Here is a 25,816-nt window from a genome sequence, read left to right as displayed (position 1 = left end):
TTGATGTATGTTAGGTGGTGAGTGGGTTTACTAAATAAAACAATTGATGTATGTTAGGTACTGAGCAGGTTTACTCAGTTGATGTATGTTAGGTGCTGAGCAGGTTTTTTGAATAAAACAATTGATGTATGTTAGGTGTTGAGTAGGTTTACTAAATAAAACAATTGATGTATGTTAGGTGCTGAGTAGGTTTACTAAATAAAACAATTGATTTTTTATGTTAGGTGCTGAGTAGGTTTACTAAATAAAACAATTGATGTATGTTAGGTACTGAGTAGGTTTACTAAATAAAACAATTGATGTATGTTAGGTGCTGAGTCGGTTTACTAAATAAAACAATTGATGTATGTTAGGTGCTGAGTAGGTTAACTAAATAAAACAATTGATGAATGTTAGGTGCTGAGTAGGTTTACTAAATAAAACAATTGATGTATGTTAGGTGCTGAGTAGGTTTACTAAATAAAACAATTGATGTATGTTAGGTACTGAGCAGGTTTACTCAATTGATGTATGTTAGGTGCTGAGCAGGTTTACTAAATAAAACAATTGTTTTATGTAAGGTGCTGAGCAGGTTTACTAAATAAAACAACTGATTTATGTTAGGTGCTGAGCAGGTTTACTGAATAACAGAATTGATGTATGTCAGGTACTGAGTAGGTTTACTAAATAAAACAATTGATGTATGTTAGGTGCTAAGCAGGTTTACTAAATAAAACAATTGATGTATGTCAGGTACTGAGTAGGTTTACTAAATAAAACAATTGATGTATGTTAGGTGCTGAGGAGGTTTACTCAATAAAACATTTGATGTATGTTAGGTACTGATCAGGTTTATTAAATAAAACAATTGTTTTATGTTAGGTGCTGAGCAGGTTTAATCAATAAAACAATTGATTTGTGTTAGGTGCTGAGCAGGTTTACTCAATAAAACAATTGATGTATGTAAGGTACTGAGCAGGTTTACTAAATAAAACAATTGATGTATGTTAGGTGCTGAGCAGGTTTACTAAATAAAACAATTGTTGTATGTAAGGTGCTGAGCAGGTTTACTCAATAAAACAATTGATGTATGTTAGGTACTGAGCAGGTTTACTAAATAAAACAATTGATGTATGTTAGGTACTTAGCAGGTTTACTAAATAAAACAATTGATTTTTTATGTTAGGTACTGAGCAGGTTTACTAAATAAAACAATTGATTTATGTTAGGTGCTGAGCAGGTTTACTAAATAAAACAATTGATGTATGTTAGGTACTGAGCAGGTTTACTAAATAAAACAATTGATGTATGTTAGGTACTGAGCAGGTTTACTAAATAAAACAATTGATTTTTTATGTTAGGTACTGAGCAGGTTTACTTAATAAAACAATTTATTTTTTATGTTAGGTACTGAGCAAGTTTACTCTAAAGACAAAGAGAAGATAGTTATGTCATCAACCAGCCATTACAAAAAGTTCTACAAGATTGATCGACCAAAACCTGCAGATGGTTGGTATCCTATCGATGTAATGGAAGAAAAGGATACATACAGAACACAGTCTCCCACACCGACACCTAGAATGAAGAGAGTAGAGAGAGGATTCAAACGTTGGAAGGCTTTACCAGAACCAACAGTTAGTTTATGTTACTGTTAACCCAGTCATTGAAATTTGACTTTTGCTAAAACGTTTAATTTAATGCCTCCGTAGCGGAGGGGGCATTAAGTTTTACCCTTGTCCGTCTGTGCGTCCGTACGTACGTCCCATAGTTGGTTTCCATTCTCTAACTTTAATTTGCCTTAACCAAATGTTATGAAACTTATACACAATGCTTATTACCACATAACACAGATCAAGTTTGAATTTTGGTGGTGTCACTTCAACGGTTCTAGAGTTATGCCCCTTTACAAATGGAAAAATTGCCTAATTTTTCATTTCTGTTCTCTAATTAGTTTGCCTCAACCAAATGCTATGAAACTTATACACAATGTTTATTACCACAAAATCCAGATCAAGATTGAATTTTGGTGGTATCACTTTAACAGTTCTAGAGTTATGCCCCTTTACAAATGGAAAAATGGCTGAATTATTCGTTACCGTTCTCTAACTTAAGTTTGCCTCAACCAAAATGTATGAAACTTATACACAAAACTTATTACCACAAAACTCAGATCAAGTAAAAATTTGGGTAGCATCACTTTTACTTTTCTGTAGTTATGTCCCTTTATAACTTTATATAATATGCAAGCGGGGGCATCATCTGTGTCCCATGGACACATTCCCCATTTATTTCAGATTTAATATGATCATAAATGAAAAAAACAGAGAAATACAAAATTAGCTTATTTGAATCAACTCAAATAATTGCATGAAAAACTGTCATAAAATATAATATGATTTCAAAGTTCTGCTTGTTTAATATGATCAAACTGATAACCATAAACTTTTTTTTGGGGGGGGAGGGAGTTGAAATAAGTGCTTGTGAGTGATAAGTGAGTATAGTATGCTGATGTCTGCAGGCTACCTGCAGGGAAAGTGGGTTTTTATTTTGTGTAATCAAGTCCAATACAATGACTATATGACAAAGATTTTCATAGTCTTAATTTTGACCATTAAAAAAATACTATTGCAAGAGAAACAAAGAGTATATGATTTATTCAATAGGATGGAGAAGCCACATCCATGATACCACCAGGATTTGATCCAGAATTTCACAGGTCACCTGATCCTACTACTAGACGTCTGACTAAGCAGAACGCTTCCTTAGTACAAGTCAGTAAGTAGTAACTGTTGAAGTGGACATCATACAGATTTAGAGAATATCATTAGTTTTATATAGAACTTGTTTTTAGATAGTTGTACATAGATTATTTATATTATTTAAGGAAAGAATTACTAATTTTGAAAAAAATCATTTTAGCTCTGCAACAATTGTATATGAGTTCTAAGATCAATACAATAAAGGAATCACTTTGATGTAAGGGACTTTTTTTATGTAATATAATATATTTATTTATTTTGAATTCAAAGCAATGGCTAAACCATAAAAAGACAGTATTCACTTTAATATTTTAATTACCTTGAATATTTTGAACTATTTTGAGAAATTTTCTTACAAATAAACAAATTCTTTATTGCCAATTTGGATGCCCCTAGAGGCAGTGTTGTACAAAGGCAGAAAAAGTATAATCAAGTACTAAAAGACGATGAAAAAACACAAGTGTTTATATTCAAATGAATACAGTAATAAAATTGATGATGTATGTAGAGCTCTTTATATTGTCTAATATTATCTTCAAGATGAGGTATTTACTTATATCTCTATATACTAAAATTTCAAAATGTCATTATCTATTGAAATTTTTATGATAATCATTACTTGTTTCTGTTGTGTATCATGCATTTGCATTTGCAAAGAACATATAGCATTTTACATTTTTGTATTTCATAAGAATTACCAGAAATTTCAGACTCCGACAATATCATATACAAACCACCAGAAAGGAAAATGTCTGGTAAAATATTGTTTTGCTGCCACTATTGTGAATATCTATTTATCTTACTGACACAATGCCAGTCTGTTACTGTTTTATTGGCAACTTTTTAAGTTATTATTAGAATGGGCTACTTTTGTGGCTGCTATTCAGTTATCTTGTCAGAATGAAATATCTTTTCACTCTATTGATGCTTTCTATTTTACTGTTTATTTTTGTATTTGTTTTTTGCATGACTGTTTATCTACAGAGCTTGTTGTTTGTATGAATTGCAGCTTTCTGAGGAATGATGCCAAATTTTTGAGAGTATATATTCAATCATTAATATGCCAATGTGACTGCTAAAGTCTTTATTACTCAGCTTTAAAAGGGGACATCTCAGAAATCTAAGCTATAACATATCAATGCACAAAACGTAAACAAATTTATTCTCCACTGAAGCTCAAATATAAATAAAGGAAACAATTTCCTTCTTTGTGCATTTGAAAAAATGATTTAAATTAGATTGTAGGCTTGTTTACATATTTTTATACAATTGATATGTTTAACATATGTCTGAAATTGAAAACACAGTATTCTTTTCATATATTTGTGAAGGAAAAAAATGCTTCCAGTACTTTTCTTTGACAATTTTTTACCCATTATTAAACGGTGGTTTAAGTGGTCGGTAACTCATGAAAGCAAAGTGTGATATCATGAAAGAGTCAATTATTTTTTTGTATGTGACAATCAGATCTTGACAATGCTTGCAACAGATAAGAGATAAATTAGTTGTGCTAAGGAAATGATTGAATTCGCTGCTATGCCATGTAATCATAAACTGTAATTTACTATTATGTTAGTATTTACAGAATTTCATTTGTACTAAAACCATGTAGTCCCCCAAATGACATTGCTTTTAGGCTGGCTACTATTTGTCTAAATAGAAATGTCATCTTTTGATGTATTTTTATATACTTAAAATGAATATTATAATTTAAGTTGATGAATGGAGGCAGAGGTATCACTTGAGTGGACAGTTACTTGACAGTACTCCTGACGATTTGATCCGAGACATGGGCGACATCCAGTCCCATGTCAGACTACAGGCCATAGCTACACTCAGTAAAGTAGCAGAGTACAGGGCTGCCACAGAAGATCCCTTTAATATGGCCTTTAAAGACATACCATTAGACAATCCTTACTCTCGTAGCATTCCAGAGAAGTTGTATGTAGCATTAGAGTGTCTGCTGGAAGATTCTAATGACAGAGTTAGATGTGCTGCAGCAATAACCCTGTATTCATTGAATAGGCCATGTGATAAGGTAATGCATAAATAATTAGTTTGTTTTATTTCTTTAACAATGTTATACATTTATATCTATAATATACCAATGAATTTTATGTGAAAAAATAGTTAAATTTGATACATGATAAATGTTTTAAAAAAGATCACTCTAAAAGACTCATTTGAAATTGTTTAGTAGCTGATCAAGGAAATAATAATTATTATTGAACAGAAAAATTAGCCTTGTCATTTACATTATCTGTTATAAGGTTGAGAATGTAAAATTAAAGGTTAACAATTTTATAGAATGTTGCATAAGTAAAGAGATTTTTAAGAGGTAAACTGGTTTCACTGTGAGAAAAGTTTATGAATGTGGATGTTTTCTACTGGAAAAAGCACTTTGAAAAAAGTGTTCTGAACTTGCTATTTTTGTATTACAGTCTATATGAATATAAAACTTTATTAATTGGTGCATCGAAAGCCATTTTCTGGATTTACCTTCATCAGGAATGACTAAAAGCACAAATTTGAAAGCTGGGGGTGTATAAATTTTAAAGAGCTATACTTAACAAATGGGACCTTAACAGAATAGTTCAAACCATCTCAGTCAACTTTGCAACTTTGGGAATTGGAACCTTACTTTCTTAATAATTTCTAAATTTATCAACGGAAAATAACAAGACAAATCACTGACTAATGGACTAATGATACACTCGTATATTTTTATTATGTGTTCATTTTCAGGCCAAAGACATCATGTATGGAACAATGAAAGGAGAATCTCGGATAGATAGATGGGCTGCAGCTCAGTGTCTGGCTCATTCTGGAGTATGTAACTCGCTAATAGTAGGGGAGATAATCCACCAGCTACTGACCACAGAGGACACCATCAAACATGAGAGAGCTATATCTCTGCTTGGAAAACTAAGTATTTTCTCTGTAAGTGTTGAAGTTAAACTTGAAAGAGTTATACATATATCAAGGTTGGCAAAAACCCGGGTTTTATGAGTATTGCCCAGCCCAGTGGGAAATACTGGGAAAACCCGGGTTTTACTGGGTTTTACCAGGTAATACTGGGCAATACTGGGTAATATGAAATACTGGCCTGAATTTTAAGGTTTAAAACCACTTATTCATAGCCCCATTGCTTTCTATGTTAAATTCTGCAATTTCAAGCATAAATGGCTACTTTGTCTGAAGTTCAAATAAAGTGGCAGTTATTTCATGTCAAAACTGTACCTTATGCTGACTTGTGCTGAAAAAATCAACATACCTTTAATTGCATATTAGAGCGTACTGGTTCCCGGAAGTTTGATAGTACAAAAACAGGAACTTCTGATCTGAACAACAGGCCAAATGAGCCCTCCTTTTAAAATTTCATATACTTCTTTATTATTCAAATAAAACTTTCAACAAGGGTTCTACAGTGATCCCAAGTCCCCAAGCTTTCATTTGATACTAAAACTACCCAAATATTCCCACTATTGACAAAGATACAGCTATGCGTAGGAACTATTTTGTTTAAAATATGTACTACTTTCTTGTATGTTCTTTTGGACCGGGCCTGAATTAGTGGTTCTAAACCTTAACGTGGATTAATCACAAATACAATAAGTTATAGAATTTTTTTAAAATAAGATATAGTATTTTAATTTATAAGTTCACTTGTTTGAGATTATTAATAAAAAGTGTATAAATCTGAGAAAAGAATAATTTTCCAGCAACTCTAAGACAAGTGTACATGAAGAAATATAAGACAAATGTGAAAAGCTTTTCTTAATAATCCTCCTAAAAATCTATTTAATTACCATTCTGTCTAGATTGGTCAAAGTGTTGACTTAATGTCGAAGAATTCATTTTTTTTTTTTTTTTAATAAATATAACGTGTATTAAGAATTAACAATTATATTAAATTTGTTTTCATTATCTAAAAATGTTTACTTAGTTTTAGCATATGTTTATGTACATCACTAATTGATAAGTAATTATTCAGATTATAACACACATTTGTTTATATAACAACAACCAGCCTTTTGATTTCAATGAGTGTTTATGGCCTGTCCCCTTAGGGTGTTTATTTACCAATAGGAATGTATAACAATTAAAATTTAAAATTCACTTAAACACTGCAATTAAATGCATTTTTTTCAAAGTTTCAAATTGGATTATTGAAACAAAGCTTCGAAATTGACAAGGTATCCTGAAATGTGCAAAACTTGTATTCTGCCTACATAGAACTAGTGGAGAAAAGGAGGAAATTGAATTGTCAATCTTCAGGAATGACTCTTGATGGTTATCTGTATAGAATGTATATATTTAGCTATAATACTATTAAACTACAACAAACCTTTACTATTTTGTGTTAAAATAAGCTTGAAAAATCATATTACCCAGTATTGCCCAGTATTACCCGTTTCTGGGAGTATTGCCAACCCTGACATATATGCTTTGAAATTTTGGTATATTGTGTATATATTTGATGGTCAATCTTTTAAAATTTTGTATATTCTGTGTTAGTGATAGTTAAAAATTAGGGAAATTAATCTCTGCTAGATAACCTAGTATATTATGTGATTGATTGATAACAGTTTAATACCATAGTAGCACATATGGGCTATGTCACAGCAAGAACATATTATGTTGAAAAAAACACAATAAAAAGTCAGTCAAAGATCAATCACATAGGTAAAAATCTATTTTGCATACAATATTACTATTCACGTATGTAAATGTGAGAATATTTTGCATAGATATGAAATGAAAATAGATATAATTCCTTGCTGGGAAAGCTTTTATCATCCTTGAAACTAATATTTGTCAGATTTGACTCTGAGTTAGAAATTAGGATGAATATATAATGCTTAGATCATCACATACATCTTGCCTATAGCTTCCGCTTTATAAATTTATACCATGAATTTATTTGAGAGCTTATAAGATAGCAACATGAAATCCAGTAAAATATCACTTCCTGGGATCTTATTCTGTAAGAGTATTTACAAATTTTGTAAGCGCCACATCTCAGTTAGATAGATATTCTGTCACTGATGGTGCCATACCAATATCATATTTATCAACCATTACAATAAAGACATTGTTTTAAGCCATTCATTTTATCTTTTTTAATAGAGAAATGTAGGGCATTCCAAAATTCTCTTAACTTTAACATATTACATGTACATTCTACTTTCAGCCATTGGTTCATGGAATGACAGCAGAATTATTAAACAGTTCAAGCTGGCGACATAAAGTGATAGCCTGTAAAATATTACCAACTTTACATGGTACAATTAATAAGGTATAAAGCTTTAGAAGTAATTGCTATTGATTTTATTCTTAGGAAAAAAAAGATAATCTATGTTCATTTATTGTCTTTTTTTTAGTATTGGTAGTTTGTATTGCCAAAACCTTAATGGTAAGTGTTTTCTATTATCAAAATAATTAAATTAATAGCTGTCTTTATGGTTGTGTGTTTGGGTTGTCTTTGGGGGTGGGGGGGGGGGGGGGGGGGTATGTCTTGTCATATATTGTCCAATGGATTATTGACATTTAAGAAATTCCTTGTAATGCAGCTTCACTTGTTATTCTTTTAGTCTTCACTGGACACTTTTATTTTACCAACTTAAAATATGGTTGTTACCAATCAGCCCCTTCTAAGCAATCAAATCAAAAACATGTTTGGTAGGGAAACTCTTATGTTTCAAAACAAATTTCTGATAAGACAAAAAATCCATTAATACCCAATGACAACCAATGGGCCTTAAATGCTGAGTAGCATGAAGAGGGTAGGTGAGGTGAGGTGACGACCAATGGGCCATAAATGCTGACTAGCATGAAGAGGATAGGTGAGGTGAGGTGACAACCAATGGTAAGATGTTTGACTTGGGACAGATATATTTACATATGTCCTTTTTAAACCAGTTTATTACATATCAACACTAACTGAATGTTATAACCATATACTGCCAGTTTAGATAGCTTGTTTATATGTTAAATTTTGTAGGATATTACAAGTAAATTATCAGATTTAATGTGGAATGATTGGCACTCGGATGTAAGGAAGAGTGCAGCTCAGTGTCTTGGTAAAACTAGTCATGGAAAGGAAGTGCATGATGACTTAAAGGAAAGACTCACTATAGATAATGAAGAAATTAGACTGGAGGCTATCAATAAGATTGGACAACTAGGTAATGATAGATTTGAAAGGGGAGATGAAGAATTTAACATGAAATATGTTACGAAGTAAAGGTCTTCAGACTGGTAAATGTTCATATACAGAAAAACCTGATTAAAAGTACTTTTTACATCTATTATAAAATAAACTGTTCTTTTATAAATGGACAGTGAGAGCTAATTTCTTTATATTGGGAGTTTAAATCTGTTTTTGCATTTAGTACTATACATTGATATTTTCTATGTTGTAGGTATAATGACAGCTAAATTGTTGCCTACTTTCCTGAAATGTTTTGAGGATGACTATATATCTATCAGATCAGAAGTCTGTATTACCTGTGGTAATATTGAGCTTAAAGATGAAGTAGTCGTAGAGAAATTGATCCTTCTAGCAACCTTTGACCCCATCTGGAAGGTCAAAGCATTAGCATTCCAAGGTAAGTTTAACACATGATATTACACTGTTGATGTTTTTAACATTACAGTAATATACTGTGACTTTAGAAATTAATGCCATATTTTCAATAATATGAAAAATGCAATGGCATGAGCATCCCAATAATTAATTTTGCTTTGTTGTCACTTGTTGAAAATGCCCTATAACTGCATACACTGAAATCTGAATTTATAGTATTTGGAATTACTACACAAAGTGTCTTTAAAAATAAACTTTATTAGTACCAGTCTTAGATACAGAAAAAAAAGTTGGGCTTGCCAAGAATTTTGATCATGTTTCTTGCTATAGTTTAATAAAACTAAAATTTGTGTCAAGTAAATTTATGGTTATTCCTTTTATACTGCATTGCTTTAAACTATTCAGAAGATAATATGTTGAGTGAAAGTTGTGAATTTCAACCTGCAGTCAAATAAAAAAATCAACAAAGCTATTTGCCGTAACATTTTTCTGTGGAAAAATTGTTATCATCAGCAGGCTGTATACCATAAGTGACTTTATAGATCGATTTTTGTATACATGCACAGTAAATACAGGTTGAATTTACAAAACGCACACTGGCAGTCTAAGGATTTATTGGTAATCCATAATTTGTTGAAAAAGAATTCATGAAATCTGTGCCATTGCAAACATGATACAAAGAAATATTACATTCACTTTTTAATACCAAAATGTTCAATATGTTCCTTACTTTGAAAGTAAAATGTACTAGACAGAGTATAACTATAGGGAACATTTTACTGAATGTCTCATTTCAATTCTATTTAAAATCTTGTATGTAGCAGGTTTATATTGTTTGACAACTGTAATGCACTATTTGAATGTTTTTCATGTATGTCAATGTAGAAAATTCCATACCTTATACAGTCCATAGTATTGAATTATAATTGAAAAAAAGGATATAGGGTATTCTTCCATGACCCGAAATCAGTACATGCAGAGCAAAAAACACAAAAAGAAAAGGAACAGTGCTTTTATTTCTGTTCTTCATTATTATATCTGATTGTTTTGATTATTATACTAAAGTCAGTGCTGAAAACTTAACACCTCAATTAAAAAATTTTTGCAGCATATGAAGAAGCTCTCAGACCAATTGTTTGGCAAGTACATAATTCTTTAATATTTTACTTTTAGCCTTAGGCAATATTGGAGTCATATCAGAAGAAATAACAGAATGTTTACTGTGGGCTGTCAGATATGAAGAGAAGGCAGCTGTACGAGCTGAGGCATGCCATACTATTGCTGTATTAGAATTGCAAACAGAAGATGTTGCAGAGGTCCTACAAGAAAGATTTTTAGTAGAATCCAGTCCAATAGTCAGAGAGTGAGTAATTCAGAATAATCATTACATCAATGAACATGTATTTGAATTTTTTACAAACTTTTTAATGTAAAATAGTACTATTTGGTGTATGAAGTGACAATTTTAAACATTTAGAATAATTTGGCTTGTTTTAGCAGATACAACGAAACTAATATGAATGACTCATTTAACAGAATATTATTGCAAATTGTTTATAGGAAGAAAGAAGTAAGAATCAAACAAGGAAATACTAAAACCACCAAGTTTTTAAGGTGAAATTACCATAGTTTAAATAATACAAAACAATAAAAGATAATAGAGAGAAAATTGCTGCCCAATATTTCATGCTAAAAGGTTATTGTCAAGTGATATTGTGAAAAGAGAATAAAATTAAAGGAGAATAGAATGATAAATCAGTACAATATATAGACTGTCAGTTTGCTGTTATGAACTATTAGTTTGGTATTGGTTTTACTTGTTGTACCATGCTATAGTAACTAAATAACTGTTTATATTACAGTGAAATAGCGGCTACTTTGCAGATGTTCGGTATTAGTGCTACTGAGGATATGGACATGGTGACGCAGATAAAAAGTGAAGTCCGTAAACTGTGTACACGTAACAATATTGCCAGTCAAATTGTCCTGAATGAAAAAGATCAACAAAAAGAGGAAAATCTGGCTCGTATGATATATGAATCTCAGAAAGAGGTTAAGGTACACCAAGACAGATTTTTATGTTGCTACTTTCTGCACTTAACCTTGTAGATAATTTATGTTAAAGTTTCCAAAATTTGCATAATCTTCATTATCAACACTCACAGGTAGAATTTTTGAGTATTTCTCCGTTTAAGAATCATGCAGTTATTAGCACTTGATTAAGCTAAGGTACCACTACCTTTTCCTTTCATATTTTAAAAAGCCTCCATTTCCTTATATTCAAACCTACAAGAAGACCATACTAATTATACACCTTTGTATATATATATATATATACTTATTGTACATATTTGCACATATATAATTATATACTATAAATCTTACATATTGCATATTAAATAATCATACTTCTTTGCCTGTATACTAATTGTACACCTTTGCACATAAATAATAATCTTACAACTTCACATATAGACTAAAAGTTCATCTTTGCATGTAAACTGATTATACATCTTTGCATATATACTCATTGTACATCTTTGCATCAAACTGATCTTACAAATTTGCATATTAACTAATTGTACTTCTTTGCATATAAAATAATCATACTTCTGTGCCTGCATACTGATTGATTTTTAGCTCATCTGGCCCAAAGGGCCAAGTGAGATTTTCTCATCACTTGGTGTCCATCGTCATCGTTGTCGTCCGTGATCATCCATTTTTACAAAAATCTTCTTCTCTGAAACTACTTGACCAAATTTAACCAAACTTGGCCACAATCATCATTGGGGTATCTAGTTTAAAAAATGTGTCCGATGACCTCACCTGCTATCCAAGATGGCCAACATGGCTAAAAATAGAACATAGGGGTAAAATGCAAGTTATGTCTATTATTTTGAAAATCATTTTAAAAAGAGAAAATCTGACAGGGCAAAAATGTTCAGAATGTTGAGCTCTACGAATTGTTCATTACGTCAAAGCTGTCAGAGGACATCTACTTGGAGTTATTGCCCTTAATGACAAATATTACCATTTTTTTTCATTTTTGCCTATTATCTTGAAAACTAAAATAGATACAGAAAAACTTTAAATTACAAAAATGATCAGCAAGACAAGATCTACAAATAAGTCTGCAACTGGTCTAAATCGCCGAGATTTATTTCATGAATTCTATTCTCGTTTACAATTTTGAAGAGTGTCCTTTCTTGAATATACACATAGATCTAGGTGAGCGGCACAGTGCCTCTAGTTAAGTCTTAGATAAATGATTTTTTTTTATTAGTTGTTATTGGCTTTGAACAAGCTGTCAGTAACTGTGAGTACTCTCAGATTTGTACATTGTGTTTTTTTTGTTTTTAGGGATGTATAAATACCCTGCCACGTCCTGTTTGTGTTTTTGTTTTTCAGCTTTGTAAAGATCTGATGAGTTAAGCCCTTTTCAACTGATTTTTATAGTTTGTTCTTATGTTGTACTGTTACACCACTGTCCAAGGTTAGGGGAGGGTTGGCGCCTTCAAACATGTTTAACCCAGCCACATTCTATTTATGCCTGTCCCAAGTCAGGAGCCTGTAGTTCAGTGGTTGTTGTTGGTTCATGTCTGTCATATTTGTTTTTCCTATATTGTTTTGTTATAAATTTGGCAGTTAGTTTTCCTAATAGAATTGTTTCATATTTTTCATGGTAGGGGCTTTTATAGCTGACTATACAGTTTGGATTTTTCTCATTGTTGAAGGCCGTACCGTTACCTATAATTGCTTACATTCACTACATTTGAACTCTGGTGAATAGTTGTCTCACTTGCAATCATACCACATCTCCTTATTTATTTTTATACTAATTGAACACCTTTGCACATATATACTAATCTTACAACTTTGCATCATTACTAATCATAGTTTGTATATATACTATATAATCATACTTCTGTGCATGCATGCTAATTGTACACCTTTGCACATGTATACTAGTCTTACAACTTTACATCTTTACTAATCATAGTTTATATATATGTAGGACTCAAATCCATGGTGGGTTCCAGATCTATGGCAGATCCCTAATCTATGGCAAATATGACGTCATGCCATCCCAAATCTATGGCAGATTTGTTACAATCCTAATCTATGGCAAGTTTTGTAATTTCCTAATCTATGGCGGATTTTTGTTGTTTCCAAATCTATGGCAAATTTTGTGCATATGGAAAACAAGGCAGTACATATACGATTGATGCCTTTTCTTAAACAAGTGAAAATGTATGAAAACGGAAGCATGTTTATAAACATTTTTGAAACAAACATTCCTATACCATAATACAGACCTCAGGATTAAAATGATGCGCCCCGGAAAAATAAGCGTCTGCTCTTTGGTCGGTTTGTTGTCTCTTTGACATATTCCCCATTTTCATTCTCAATTTTATTAATTTTATGGTACCTGTTTAGTCTATTTATTAAACGAACTAATAAAAATGGAAGTCCCATGACAAACAAGAAAGCAGTTTTTTTTATGAAAAGAATCAAACAGTTTAATTTTTCATATAATATTTATTTGAGCGTTAATCAATTTTTTTTTAACTAATGACGATTTAAGTCAAAGTGGTATCCTGTAAATTTCATCTCTCACTTTATATACATTGCCAGGCGTAGATGCTAAAATATAAATTATAACTCCTTTCCTAAAATATCCACTACTAAAAACAGCCGTGCCTTTATTCATCGCGGGATTCGGACAGTACAGCACATCTTCCTTTAAACCATCGGCTAATTGTTTTTAGAGGGAGAGTGTTTCCCTGTGTTTTTGTTTGTAAAAATATGAAATCTGTGAGCCCCGTGTTAAATATTTGTTTTCGGTTTACATCATACAATTAAAAGAAAAAAATTATAAATGGTGTTCAAATCTATGCCGGTTCTGCCAACGTTAGCGCCGGCGACGACGACGTAATTATGGCGTTATTTAATTGTGACACTATATGTTACTCTTTTCCCCGGAAAATTACGCAATTTCAAGATCTGCCATAGATTTGGAGAAAACAAAAAACTGCCATAGATTTGATTTGTAACGTCATATTTGCCATTGATTAGGAATCTGCCATACATTTGGAACCCACCATAGATTTGAGTCCTACATATATACTATATATAAAATCATACTGCTGTGCATACATACTAATCATACTTCTTTACACATGTATACTAGTCTTACAACTTTACATCTTTATTAATCATAGTTTGTATATACTATAATCATACTTCTTTGCACATATCATAATCATACTTCTTTGCACATATCATAATCATACTTTTTTACACATATATATACACTACTTTTACATCTTTTTATATATACTAATCAAACATCTTTGCACATATACTAATTGTTGCTTTCTTTTTTTAACACAGCTCTTTTTCCGCAAAAAGCACCCATATATTCATGCTAAGCTTAAAAATGCAGGAAAAAATAGGAAAGCTTGTCACTTCGCTATTAGCTATCATCATTTCTCATATAACTTCATATTACACAATGTGAGTATAATCTAATATTTTAACATAATAAAAAGAAAATAAGGCCCCTAAAATAAGTGTGTTTACAATCTGACATCTGATTGACTTTAACCCTAAACATTTTTTCTGTGATAAAATTGAGTTATCTTTCTTGGACCAAAATGTCCTGTAAGGGCATTCTTCCATGCATAGCACAAAACTTGACAAAGAGACCAACACTTTCATGATTTAACAACATATTGTATGAATTTTAAGTGATCAATGCTCTTTTATGAACATAATGTAACGCCCCTGGTCAAGCATTACGAAGCTAAACTATTGTGTGTGTATATTAATATACAGGACCAACCTTGGTAGCAGTAACTTTCAGTGGTAATTGTGAAACTGCAATTGTAACTTGGAAATAACTTGGTAGCTTAGCTGAGCAGTCTAGACACTGGTTTCTAAATTTGTAGTTAGATGAAATATAAGAAAAACAGTTATAAGTTTCTACAATGACTATTTAATCAGTCATGAATATTAATAAACATCATCAGTAAATGCCCCAGAGCAAGAAAACAGTACAGGGACCCCCCCCCCCCCCCCCCCCCCCCTTGGACATTAATTGTCATGTGTTAATATGGAGAATATGGAGAAAGTGTAGTAAAACATCATCTAGGTCATTCATGGTTTGGTCCATTAATTCAAAGGGGATACATAAAATATCAAAGGTACCCGGTACATGTATTTTATGGGTTGCATCGACTGTGGCATATTTTGTTTGCTCTGGTAATTTCCTTGGTATCAGGAGTGAATGCCCGGGTGGTGGGCCACAGTCTCTTAGGAGAACTGATATGCACTCGATTTTATACAACTGTCCCACCAAAGTCTTGTGGCCCTATGGTGAATGTGGGCAAATTACGTAATGCAGATTGGCTGCTGATCTCAGGCCATGAGGTCAATAACGTCAATATAGTTGCTGATGCTAAACTATACCATTATTTCCAGAGACCTTACTAACAATATTTACACACAATAACAATAAAGGTATATTTAATGTTCATCAAATGTCTGCATACGCTTTGGCTAACAGTAAACGGCAAACACAGAAAGTATACGTGAGTGTTTACTAAGTAGCCTGAAAAAGTGGTATGTACATACCGAACAGCCTACCTACTAAACCGTAACAATATTATTATATCTTTTTCCAGAATAATGCATTGACAACAAAATCCTTGTAAAAACAATTGTGACAGGACTATTTAATTAAGGATGTATTCTTCTGACGTTTCAGTCTCGTTGAAATCTCGTTCAGGAATTATTTCCAAAACATGTGATACAAGTGGAAAATATCAATGAATTTAAAAAATGTTATAATCAAACTGAACTCTGTGAAAAAATTGTGCATTTACAATGAATAGTTTTTGAGTAATCAATTTTTCAAATTTTATTACCAATCAAGTCAGTCTTTTTAGCCAAAATTTTGAGAAAATGGGTGAGGGGTACAAGAAATGATTTTACCAGAAACATGTACATCCCATATCACTTTTTTCTTTTCAAATTTCTTAGATATGTATTTTTTCAATCATTTATAACAAAGAAGTTGAAATGATATGCATTTTGTTCTTTAAACAGAGAAAAATCACAAATTTACGAAATTGACAGCATGGTAAATTTGACACAAAAAAGCATCAAAATATGATAAAACTTTCTTATATTAACACCTACCTATACTTTTTTTAAGTTAAATTTATTCAGATTGGTCCACTTCATCTTTATTGAAAGTATGAAAAAAAGTTTAATTGTGGAACTGTGATTTTTTTCACGAAAATAGCCCAAAAATAGGTAAAAATTTATGAAAAATGGGAAAATCATCAAAATTGGGTACTTTCAAAGGGCCGTAGCAAAAAAAGAAGTGCCCCACCATATGATTTTTTCTTCTCCAATTATTTTTTTCAATCATAGAAACCCAAAAATCAGGTTAAGAAAAAAAGTTTAATTCTTGAAATTTTTGGCTCCTCAGAGGTGTACATCCTTAAATAGTTTTTGTCGAGCCTGCGACTTTTGTCGCAGAAAGCTCGACATAGGGATAGCGATCCGGCGGCGGCGGCGGCGGCGGCGGCGGCGGCGTTAGCTAACTTCTTAAAAGCTTTATATTTTAGAAGATGGAAGACCTGGATGCTTCATACTTTGTATATGGATGCCTCATGTTACGAAGTTTCCGTCAGTCACATGTCCAATGTCCTTGACCTCATTTTCATGGTTCAGTGACTACTTGAAAAAAAAGTTCAGATTTTTTGTAATGTTAAATTCTCTCTTATTATAAGTAATAGGATAACTATATTTGGTATGTGCGTACCTTGCAAGGTCCTCATGCCTGTCAGACAGTTTTCACTTGACCTCGACCTCATTTCATGGATCAGTGAACAAGGTTAAGTTTTCGTGGTCAAGTCCATATCTCAGATACTATAAGCAATAGGTCTAGTATATTCGGTGTATGGAAGGACTGTAAGGTGTACATGTCCAACTGGCAGGTGTCATCTGACCTTGACCTCATTTTCATGGTTCAGTGGTTATAGTTAAGTTTTTGTATTTTGGTCTGTTTTTCTTATACTGTATGCAATAGGTCTACTATATTTGGTGTATGGAATGATTGTAAGGTGTACATGTCTAGCTGGCAGGTGTCATCTGACCTTGACCTCATTTTCATGGTTCAGTGGTCAAAGTTAAGTTTTTGAGTTTTGGTCTTTCTTTCTAATACTGCATGCAATAGGTCAGCTATATTTGGTGTATGGAATGATTGTAAGGTGTACATGTCTAGCTGGCAGGTGTCATCTTACCTTGACCTCATTTTCATGGTTCAGTGGTCAAAGTTAAGTTTTTGAGTTTTGGTCTTTTTTTCTAATACTATATGCAATAGTTCAACTATATTTGGTGTATGGAAATATTTTATGATCTATATGTCAGTCACGCAGGTTTTATTTGACCTTGACCTCATTTTCAAGGTTCATTGCTCAGTGTTAAGTTTTTGTGTTTTCGTCTGTTTTTCTTAAACTATAAGCAATAGGTCAACTATATTTGTTGTATGGAAGAATTGTTAGCTGTACATGCCTGCCTAGCATGGTTCATCTGACCTTGACCTCATTTTCATGGTTCATTGGTCAATGTTTAGTTTACTTGGTTAATGTTAAGTTTATGTGACAGTTGTAATAAAGCTTTATATTTAGGACTATCAACATAATATCAATGATTAGTAAAGAAGGCGAGACATTTCAGCGTGTGCACTCTTGTTGTTTATAAAATGCATTTCACCAACCAACTTGACTTTTTACAGGTATTAATGGAATATCACATATCTATTTTGTCTCATACATGACAAAATATATCATATGATGTTTCAGTCTGAGTAAACTTCTAAAGTTTTACAGGCATATATTTTGGGTTGATATATCATGTGATACAAATTTTACCATGTAGTTTCACTTTTACTTCTATCCTTTTTCTGTAACCACTATTCATCACTACAACACTCAGTTTTTTTAATCAAATTTACAATTTACTGCAAAGTTCCTTAAGAACATATATATGATTAAAGTTTTCTTTAATTCACTTTCTTTACAATAAATGTATTGTAGTTATATTAAATATTTTTCAACCAGTGGATGTCAACTTTATGTATAATAAGTTGCAGATATTTTAGTAAAGTATAGTTTGCCTTTGTTTGGCAGATTTACCCAGCATGCAAAATGTATGTTTTGTCGCACTGTGATGTCATAGTATACATAGCATGCTTTATTAGCTAAGCAGCATATGGTGTCACAATGCCTATCTGTTTTGTTAAGCATCTTTTTCAGGTAATAGAATCAACTATATGATCTGCTAGTATTTTGTAAAATCATTTAATAGATACTTTTAAAATGTTAATTATAGTAGCATTGATAGTTTGATTTAGTTTACTGACCTTAACCAACTTTTATCATTTAATAGGTTCATCATTATTATAAAGAAAAAGCAAAATTCTATTAATTATGCATCTAAATACATCTTGTGAAATTTTTTTAACAGGAAAATGAAAGAGAAAAAGAACCCATTATGCAGAGAATTAGATCTATGTCTCAGGCCAGTAGTCGAACTGAAACACCCGCTCCCAAGATTGTAATTGAAACAGACACTCCAGCCTCACCTGTACCCAGCAGGGAGGGAGCAGTATTTACACCTACTGCTGAGGAGGAACTAGATACAATATTGTCGAGGGAGGAGTCTACAGCCACACCAGAAACTGTTTCAACAACACCCGGTCTCAAATCACGTACTGAGAATGATGAATCTGAATCAGAATCTAAATCTAGATTGGAGAAAATTTCAGAGCGAGCTGACAGTGGTAGTCAGTTGTCACAGTCTATGACAGAAGAAGAAGAGAAACCAGTTAGTAGACCAGGTAGCAAGGTCAAATTCTTAGAAGTTGAAGAAAAACCATTGACTGCACCATCTAAATCCAGTGCCATGGGTTTGGGTTCAGAAATCAGGGCATTTAGTAGAGACGCTATTAAAGAGCGTGACAAAATCAATCGAGAAGCAAGGAACACATTTGCTGCATTTGATGAGAGGTATGCAGATTTAACTGACGACTTGTTACTAGTAGACAATGCATACTTAGGTAAGATGCCCAGTGAAGAAAGAATAACTTCTGTATCCATTATTAGTGAACCAGCACCTACATATGAACTGAAAGCCAGAGAAGGCCAGGCTGATGAAGCTTTCCCAGTAGATGATGATTGATCATAAAGAATATACAGTCCTTTGTAAATGTTTTACACGAAAACCAAGTGTTATTTCAATGGTCAATTAATGTGACAAAGAAGCAAAACCAGTATGTACTTTTTGTATAGTCACACACAGTGTAAATGTTATTAACTTGGAATATATTGTTATCTTATTTGAGTTAACTAAAAAGACAGATCTAAAACTATTGTTTTTAAAATTATTTTCATTTGATTAGATTATTATTGTGATCTTTATGCATTTAAAAAAATATGTTTGTTTGTATCAAGAGTTTACAATTTTATGTAATTTATTGTACTTAAAATCTAGAAACAAATTTTGTCTACACTGGAATGTACATATATTCTTCTGATCCAGGTATTTTATAAGTTAAGTTTTTTCAATGACGGTTTTTTAAAAGGACAAACAAATTAAACCTTATACCTGCATTTATTTAGTATTACCGTTAGTTTAATTTACATAGGAATGTCTGTTGTTCAAGTGGGTTAGTGTTGTATATTCAAATAAGGAAAGTTTTCAGATAAATACGCTGTATGTTTTATGGTTGTAAAACTACTTAGTTGAAAAAATGATTTCCGATTATTTCGTGAGACTTAATGTGTTTTGAAAGGATGACAACTTATCAATTCTGATAAATAAACTGGCCATAAGAGAAAAAATGATGTAGTCTACATAAGAAAAGTTATTTCAACATAAATAAACCATAGCGGTAAAAATGTAAGAGCATACACTTGATGGAGGGGTACATTTTTAAAAACTGTTGTATATGACCTTTATAATTAATTACAACAGTACAAATGTACAGTCTTTCTCTCACTTTTCTGAGATCATTGCTTACAGAACACTTGATGCTATTAACACATGCAGTGTAAAAGTACTCTAAATGTATTTGTACGAACTTGTTTTCATTGTTGAATACAATATGTTGATTGTATATATTTGAATAGATAGTCAGTCAATTTAATAGAAACAATATGCTAAAATCAATTCCCCAAGATATATTACTTTCTGCCAACCATTGAAGCAGCTGGAGATAATATACTTAGGGTAATATTTGAAGACCATCTGATAGTAAATGTCTCTGACTAAGTCTGTCAGCAATACACAACTACTTTCATTTGTTTTTTGTAACATTAATTACCAGATTTACTATATTTTGCTATTAACAAAACAATTGATTCATAATGTTTGGTCTGATGTGTATTTTATTTTTTAATGAAAACTTGACCAATATCTATTTTCTGTGATATTTTGAATCTGTGATATTGTAAATTTCATTTGAGACATTAAATGAAGATTGAATAATTAATTCAGATAGTTTTTACTTCTTTTAATATTTAGTTAATTTTTTATTGTCCATTATATAACTAAAGGTTATTGACATTGAGACCAGAGGCCAGCTAATTTAACGTTAGTCAATGAAATAGACATCTACACTCATACCACATTTTCTTATATCTATCTAGAGGTGTACAGCCCTTTAACAAGCAGCCAAGTTTTATGACTTACTTCAAATCAAAGTCTGGACATGCTGTAAATAAATTCAAAAGACATGACTAAATATCTGAAACATACTTTAAATTATCAATAGAAAAAAAAACATGAAAGGATGGTGACAACCACTGGCAAGTTTCCAGCTTTTTGGTTGAAATCCTATTATGAATTCAGATTTATGTACTAATTTATCTTATTTTTAATATTGGAACATCATTAAAAAAAAGATGGTGATGTCCACTGGCAGTATTAGAAAAGAACAGAGTTGTACGTCTCTGGCCAGAAAAACATATCAATGTTCCACTATACAAACAACTAAAATGCCATAAAGACCAAATGTACTACTCAATTTACATGAAATTCCACTTTTCTTCACACTTGATAATTAACTCATCACAACAAAGTTACAGACTGGATAGAGTTAAATCAAATATTTATAGGCTACTGTATACTATGCTCTTCATGAGGAATATCCCTTGCTCTTGTTTAATAAAGTGTCATCTTTGAAAGTTTGATTATCTTTAGTGAAGAAATGTCAAATTTTACTTATTTTTGAGAATATATATATATATATAAGAAAGTCTAGGCAAAACATCAAAACAAGATGTGAACTAGGTGGAACTGTTATTTTATTGTCTAAATTTTATGTCTCTCACTCATCTATAGAGATCTCTCCAGTAAAGAAAAGGCACAGCAAACATATTCTACTACTGGCAAGGTATTTGCATGGCAAATAATAATTAATCTATATGGTTAATGGGTGGGGCTTTTACATGTTTTCAATATTTTATAGCAGCTTATGTTATGAGGGGCAGGTCATGATCCCCAAACCCTTACAAAATCTATGGTGCACTATAGTCTTGTCATTACAATTCAGAAGGCATATGGTTTAGTGGTCAGGGATCTGAACTGTTTTTGATATTTATAATGTTTTTGACCCGTCCATCTGTCTGTCCGGCAGTTCTTGTCATTGCAACTCCTCTGAAACCACACAACAGAATTTCACGAAACTTTGTAGATAATAAGGACATACTATGTAGATGTGCATATCGACAGGAAATTATGATTCAATTTTTTTTCTAGGAGTTATGCCCCTTTGAACTTATTGGCCTCAATATACTACTGCAACAGTTTGTCATCGCAACTCCTCTGAAACCACACAACAGAATTTCATGAAACTTTGTAGATAATAAGGACATACTATGTAGATATGCATATCGACAGGAAATTAAGATTCAATTTTTTTTCAATTAGTAAAGCCCCTTTGAACTTATTGGCCTCAATATACTACTGCAACAGTTTGTCATCGCAACTCCTCTGAAACAACACAACAGAATTTTATGAAACTTTGTAGTTAATGAGGACATAATATGTAAATGTGCATATCCACAAGAAAATTTTTATCAGTTGAGTTTTGTAGAGTTCTGCCCCTTTGAACTTAGGAATCTGGTGAGATTTTGTTTGTCCAATGACAATGTGGGGGCGTGGGGTATGTGAGCGTGCTCACAAAGGTTCTTTAATTGTAACAATTTAGGATACAAAGGGTCAGGGGAAGACTCCCAAGAACAAAACCAATGGTGCACTGTAAAGGTCTTTTACAATAAAGGAAATTTAAGGTTTATGGGTGGGGATCTGAATAAACCGTTGGGTGCACTGAAAAGGTCTTGCCATGGCAAACAAGAAAATAAATGGTTTTAGGATGGACATCAAAATTTTCCTAAATTACTTATTGGACCTTGATGTCAAGTCAAGATCATAGGTCATGCTCAATGGTACATGATACATTTGTCTCAGGTAATGCAAATGTCAAAAGCCTATGTCAAACAATAAACAAAAATTTGTTCCCGACAAAAAAATGTAAAAGAAATCAATTAATTTGATCCTGAGGTCAAAAGTCAAGGTCACACATTGGTTGTGATGATGCATAACACACGGTAATACACCTACATATATAATATCCTAAGAAAAGATAAAAAAAAGTTTTGGCCTTGAAAAAAAAAGTATGAGAACAAGAAACTGGAGAAGAAGAAATGCTTATAGACAGTATGTCTTGTGTTGAAGGGGAGACATAATAAATTTAGCAAAAGCTACCACAAAGATCCACCAAACAGTTGTTACAAAACTTGACCCTTGAGGACCTAAAATAAAACTTCCTGAATCAGATGGTTCATTGTCCTAATACAAAAAAAGTTATGTGGGAATTTTTTATATAAGGTGTCCGAGATAATTTTTGTGAGTTAAAGGTCAGTAATTTCACATAACTAAGCCTTTCAACTGGAAAAACAAACTCATGATTGAAGCCAGGATCAGTGGAACTAGAACTTTGCCTGAATGGATCAAGACAGTTCAATCATTAAAAGACAACTATGTTAGAAAATTTCATGAGTTCCTGAAGGTTCAAACATTCCAGAGGTTACACATGTGCTAAACACCCTGCATGGTAAATATGTTATGGCTCTAGCTGATAAAACCGGACAAAAATTTAGAAATCATAATGGGTACCTTTCAGTGTGGTTTAGCTCTCAAAGATGATGTTAATCTTTCTTCTTTATATTCAGACAATGATATAAAACCTGAATTACACATTGTATTTTTTTTTTTTTTTACATTTACACAATGCTTAGTTATGCCTTTTACCGGTAGATAAATATATGAACAAAACACAGAATATGTTGGGGTATACATCAATGAGACAGCAACCTAACAGCATAACTAACTCAGAGACCAGAGAGCAAAATATACTCTTTTATAATAGATTGGTGTCTCTACCATATGTCAAGCTCTAAATTGTCTCGTCTATAAAAGTTGTGATAAAATTAAACAAAAACAGTGAAAGATTTGCCATTAACAGAAAGTTCTCCAAATAACAAAAAAAGATATGACATGACAACCACTGACAAGGTTCCAGACTTGGGACAGCCATGAACATCTCATGTAGTTTTAGATCACAATCCTTCTCCTTTTTATCTTGAACAGTGGACTGATTGATTGATTGGTGTTTAACGCCACGTTCAACACTATTGTGCTATTTAGTGGTGGTCAGTTTAAATTGGTGGAGGAAGCCAGAGTGCCCAAAGAGAAAAACCGACAATCCTAGTCAATTAAGATTGGAGTCGAGTGCACCTGCCAAGTGAGGGATTCGAACTCACAACCTCAGTGTTGACAAGCTTGAACAGTGGACTAACAAAGTGTAAATAAAGAGCATACAATAATAAGAATATGCGTCCATAGGACACCTTGCCCAGTACATTTCATGTTCAGTGATCTGTGAAATCTTGGTCAAAATCCTGTATTAATCAGTTATGTTCAAGGTTTCAAGTTGACGTGACCACAAACTACCTGAAACCAAAACTTGAACCTTTTACATGTCCATGTTCAGTGAACCATGAAATCATGGTCTAAACCAGAATTTAGCTTATAATCCATACAAGAAAAGCACTTATCTGTAAACAAGGTATACTGCAAAGATTATATGTTTAGAACGGTTTGGGTTTTGCTCATTGTTGAAGGCTGTACAGTGCTCTATAATTGTTTACATCCTGGTCTTTTGATTTTGTGGATAGTTGTCTCATTGGCAAACATACCACAAATCCTTACATTTATATTTTGCATATTTACCAATATTCTAATTTTATGTTTTCATTCAAAAGCCTTTGTAACAAGACTTGAAAGTCATATAAGTAGTGCTGGAGCAGTCAAAAACAAAAAGATAAACTCTTTTTTAGGTTCTTATAGTATAACATTGAACTCCAGTAAACTCAAACCATTTAATCAACTTTAAATAAGGTGATTCATAAAAACCAAGGACCTGATTGCCATTCGAAATTAATTTGCTCACACAACAAACCTTACACCAAAATATCCAAATGTTTGTAAAATGTAGGTTATGTTGTTCTATTTATTGTTTGTTATATATTTAGATCTATCTTTTTATAACTTTGATTTGGCTATAAACATTTAATTCTCTCAGCAGTTCATAAAACAAGAGGCTCTCAAGAGCCTGAATCGCTCACCTCTATTTCAGAGGAGAAGATTTTTAAATGTTGGCAAACTTGATGAACAAATTGTGTAAAATTGTCTTTAAAGGGCATTAACTCCTTGAGGGGTCAATTGACAAATTTGGTCATTCAACTTTTCTGTAGATCTTACTTTGCTGAACATTATTGCTGTTTACAGTTTATATCTATCTATAATAATATTCAAGATAATAACAAAAAACTGCAAAATTTCCTCAAAACTACCAATTTAGTGGCAGCAACCCAACAATGGGTTGTTCGATTTGTCTGAAAATTTCAGGGCTGATAGATCTTGACCAATTGAACAGTTTTACCCATGTCAGATTTGCTCTAAAAGCTTTAGTTTTGGAGATATAAGCCAAAAACTGCATTTGACCCCTATGTTCTATTTTCAGCCATGGCGGCCATGTTTGTCGATGGATTAAAACTTCGGATACAATTTATAAACTTGATATCCTAAGGAACATTTAGATGAAGTTTGAAGGTATTTGGCCCAGTAGTTTCAGAGAAGAAGATTTTTAAATGTTAGCAAACTTGATGAACAAATTGTGTAAAATTGTCTTTAAAGGGCAATAACTCCTTAAGGGGTCAATTGACAATTTTGGTCATATAAAACTTTTTTGTAGATCTTACTTTGCTGAACATTATTGCTGTTTACAGTTTATATCTATCTATAATAATATTCAAGATAACAAACTAGAGGCTCTAAAGAGCCTGTGTCG

At 32.2% G+C, this 25,816-nt stretch overlaps 1 protein-coding gene across 3 annotated transcripts in view; it reads left to right on the top strand.

Annotated features, from left to right (window-relative positions):
* Positions 1 to 20,196, top strand: part of LOC127734185 (HEAT repeat-containing protein 4-like) — a 32,122-nt gene extending 11,926 nt beyond the window's left edge. For all 3 annotated transcript variants that reach the window (XM_052243918.1, XM_052243915.1, XM_052243916.1), the window contains 10 exons: positions 1,387 to 1,613; positions 2,643 to 2,754; positions 4,454 to 4,776; positions 5,484 to 5,678; positions 7,933 to 8,037; positions 8,743 to 8,926; positions 9,164 to 9,349; positions 10,501 to 10,690; positions 11,190 to 11,385; positions 18,868 to 20,196. In XM_052243918.1, the coding sequence (XP_052099878.1) occupies positions 1,387 to 1,613; positions 2,643 to 2,754; positions 4,454 to 4,776; positions 5,484 to 5,678; positions 7,933 to 8,037; positions 8,743 to 8,926; positions 9,164 to 9,349; positions 10,501 to 10,690; positions 11,190 to 11,385; positions 18,868 to 19,581 (2,432 nt within the window). In that variant the 3' untranslated portion in view covers positions 19,582 to 20,196. The remainder of the gene's footprint in view (positions 1 to 1,386; positions 1,614 to 2,642; positions 2,755 to 4,453; positions 4,777 to 5,483; positions 5,679 to 7,932; positions 8,038 to 8,742; positions 8,927 to 9,163; positions 9,350 to 10,500; positions 10,691 to 11,189; positions 11,386 to 18,867) is intronic.
* The last annotated feature ends 5,620 nt before the right edge of the window (positions 20,197 to 25,816 follow it).

Source organism: Mytilus californianus, unplaced genomic scaffold (genome assembly GCF_021869535.1).
Source record: "Mytilus californianus isolate M0D057914Y unplaced genomic scaffold, xbMytCali1.0.p SCAF_3, whole genome shotgun sequence".
Classification (NCBI taxonomy): domain Eukaryota; kingdom Metazoa; phylum Mollusca; class Bivalvia; order Mytilida; family Mytilidae; genus Mytilus; species Mytilus californianus.
This window is presented reverse-complemented; position numbering and strand designations above follow the sequence as displayed.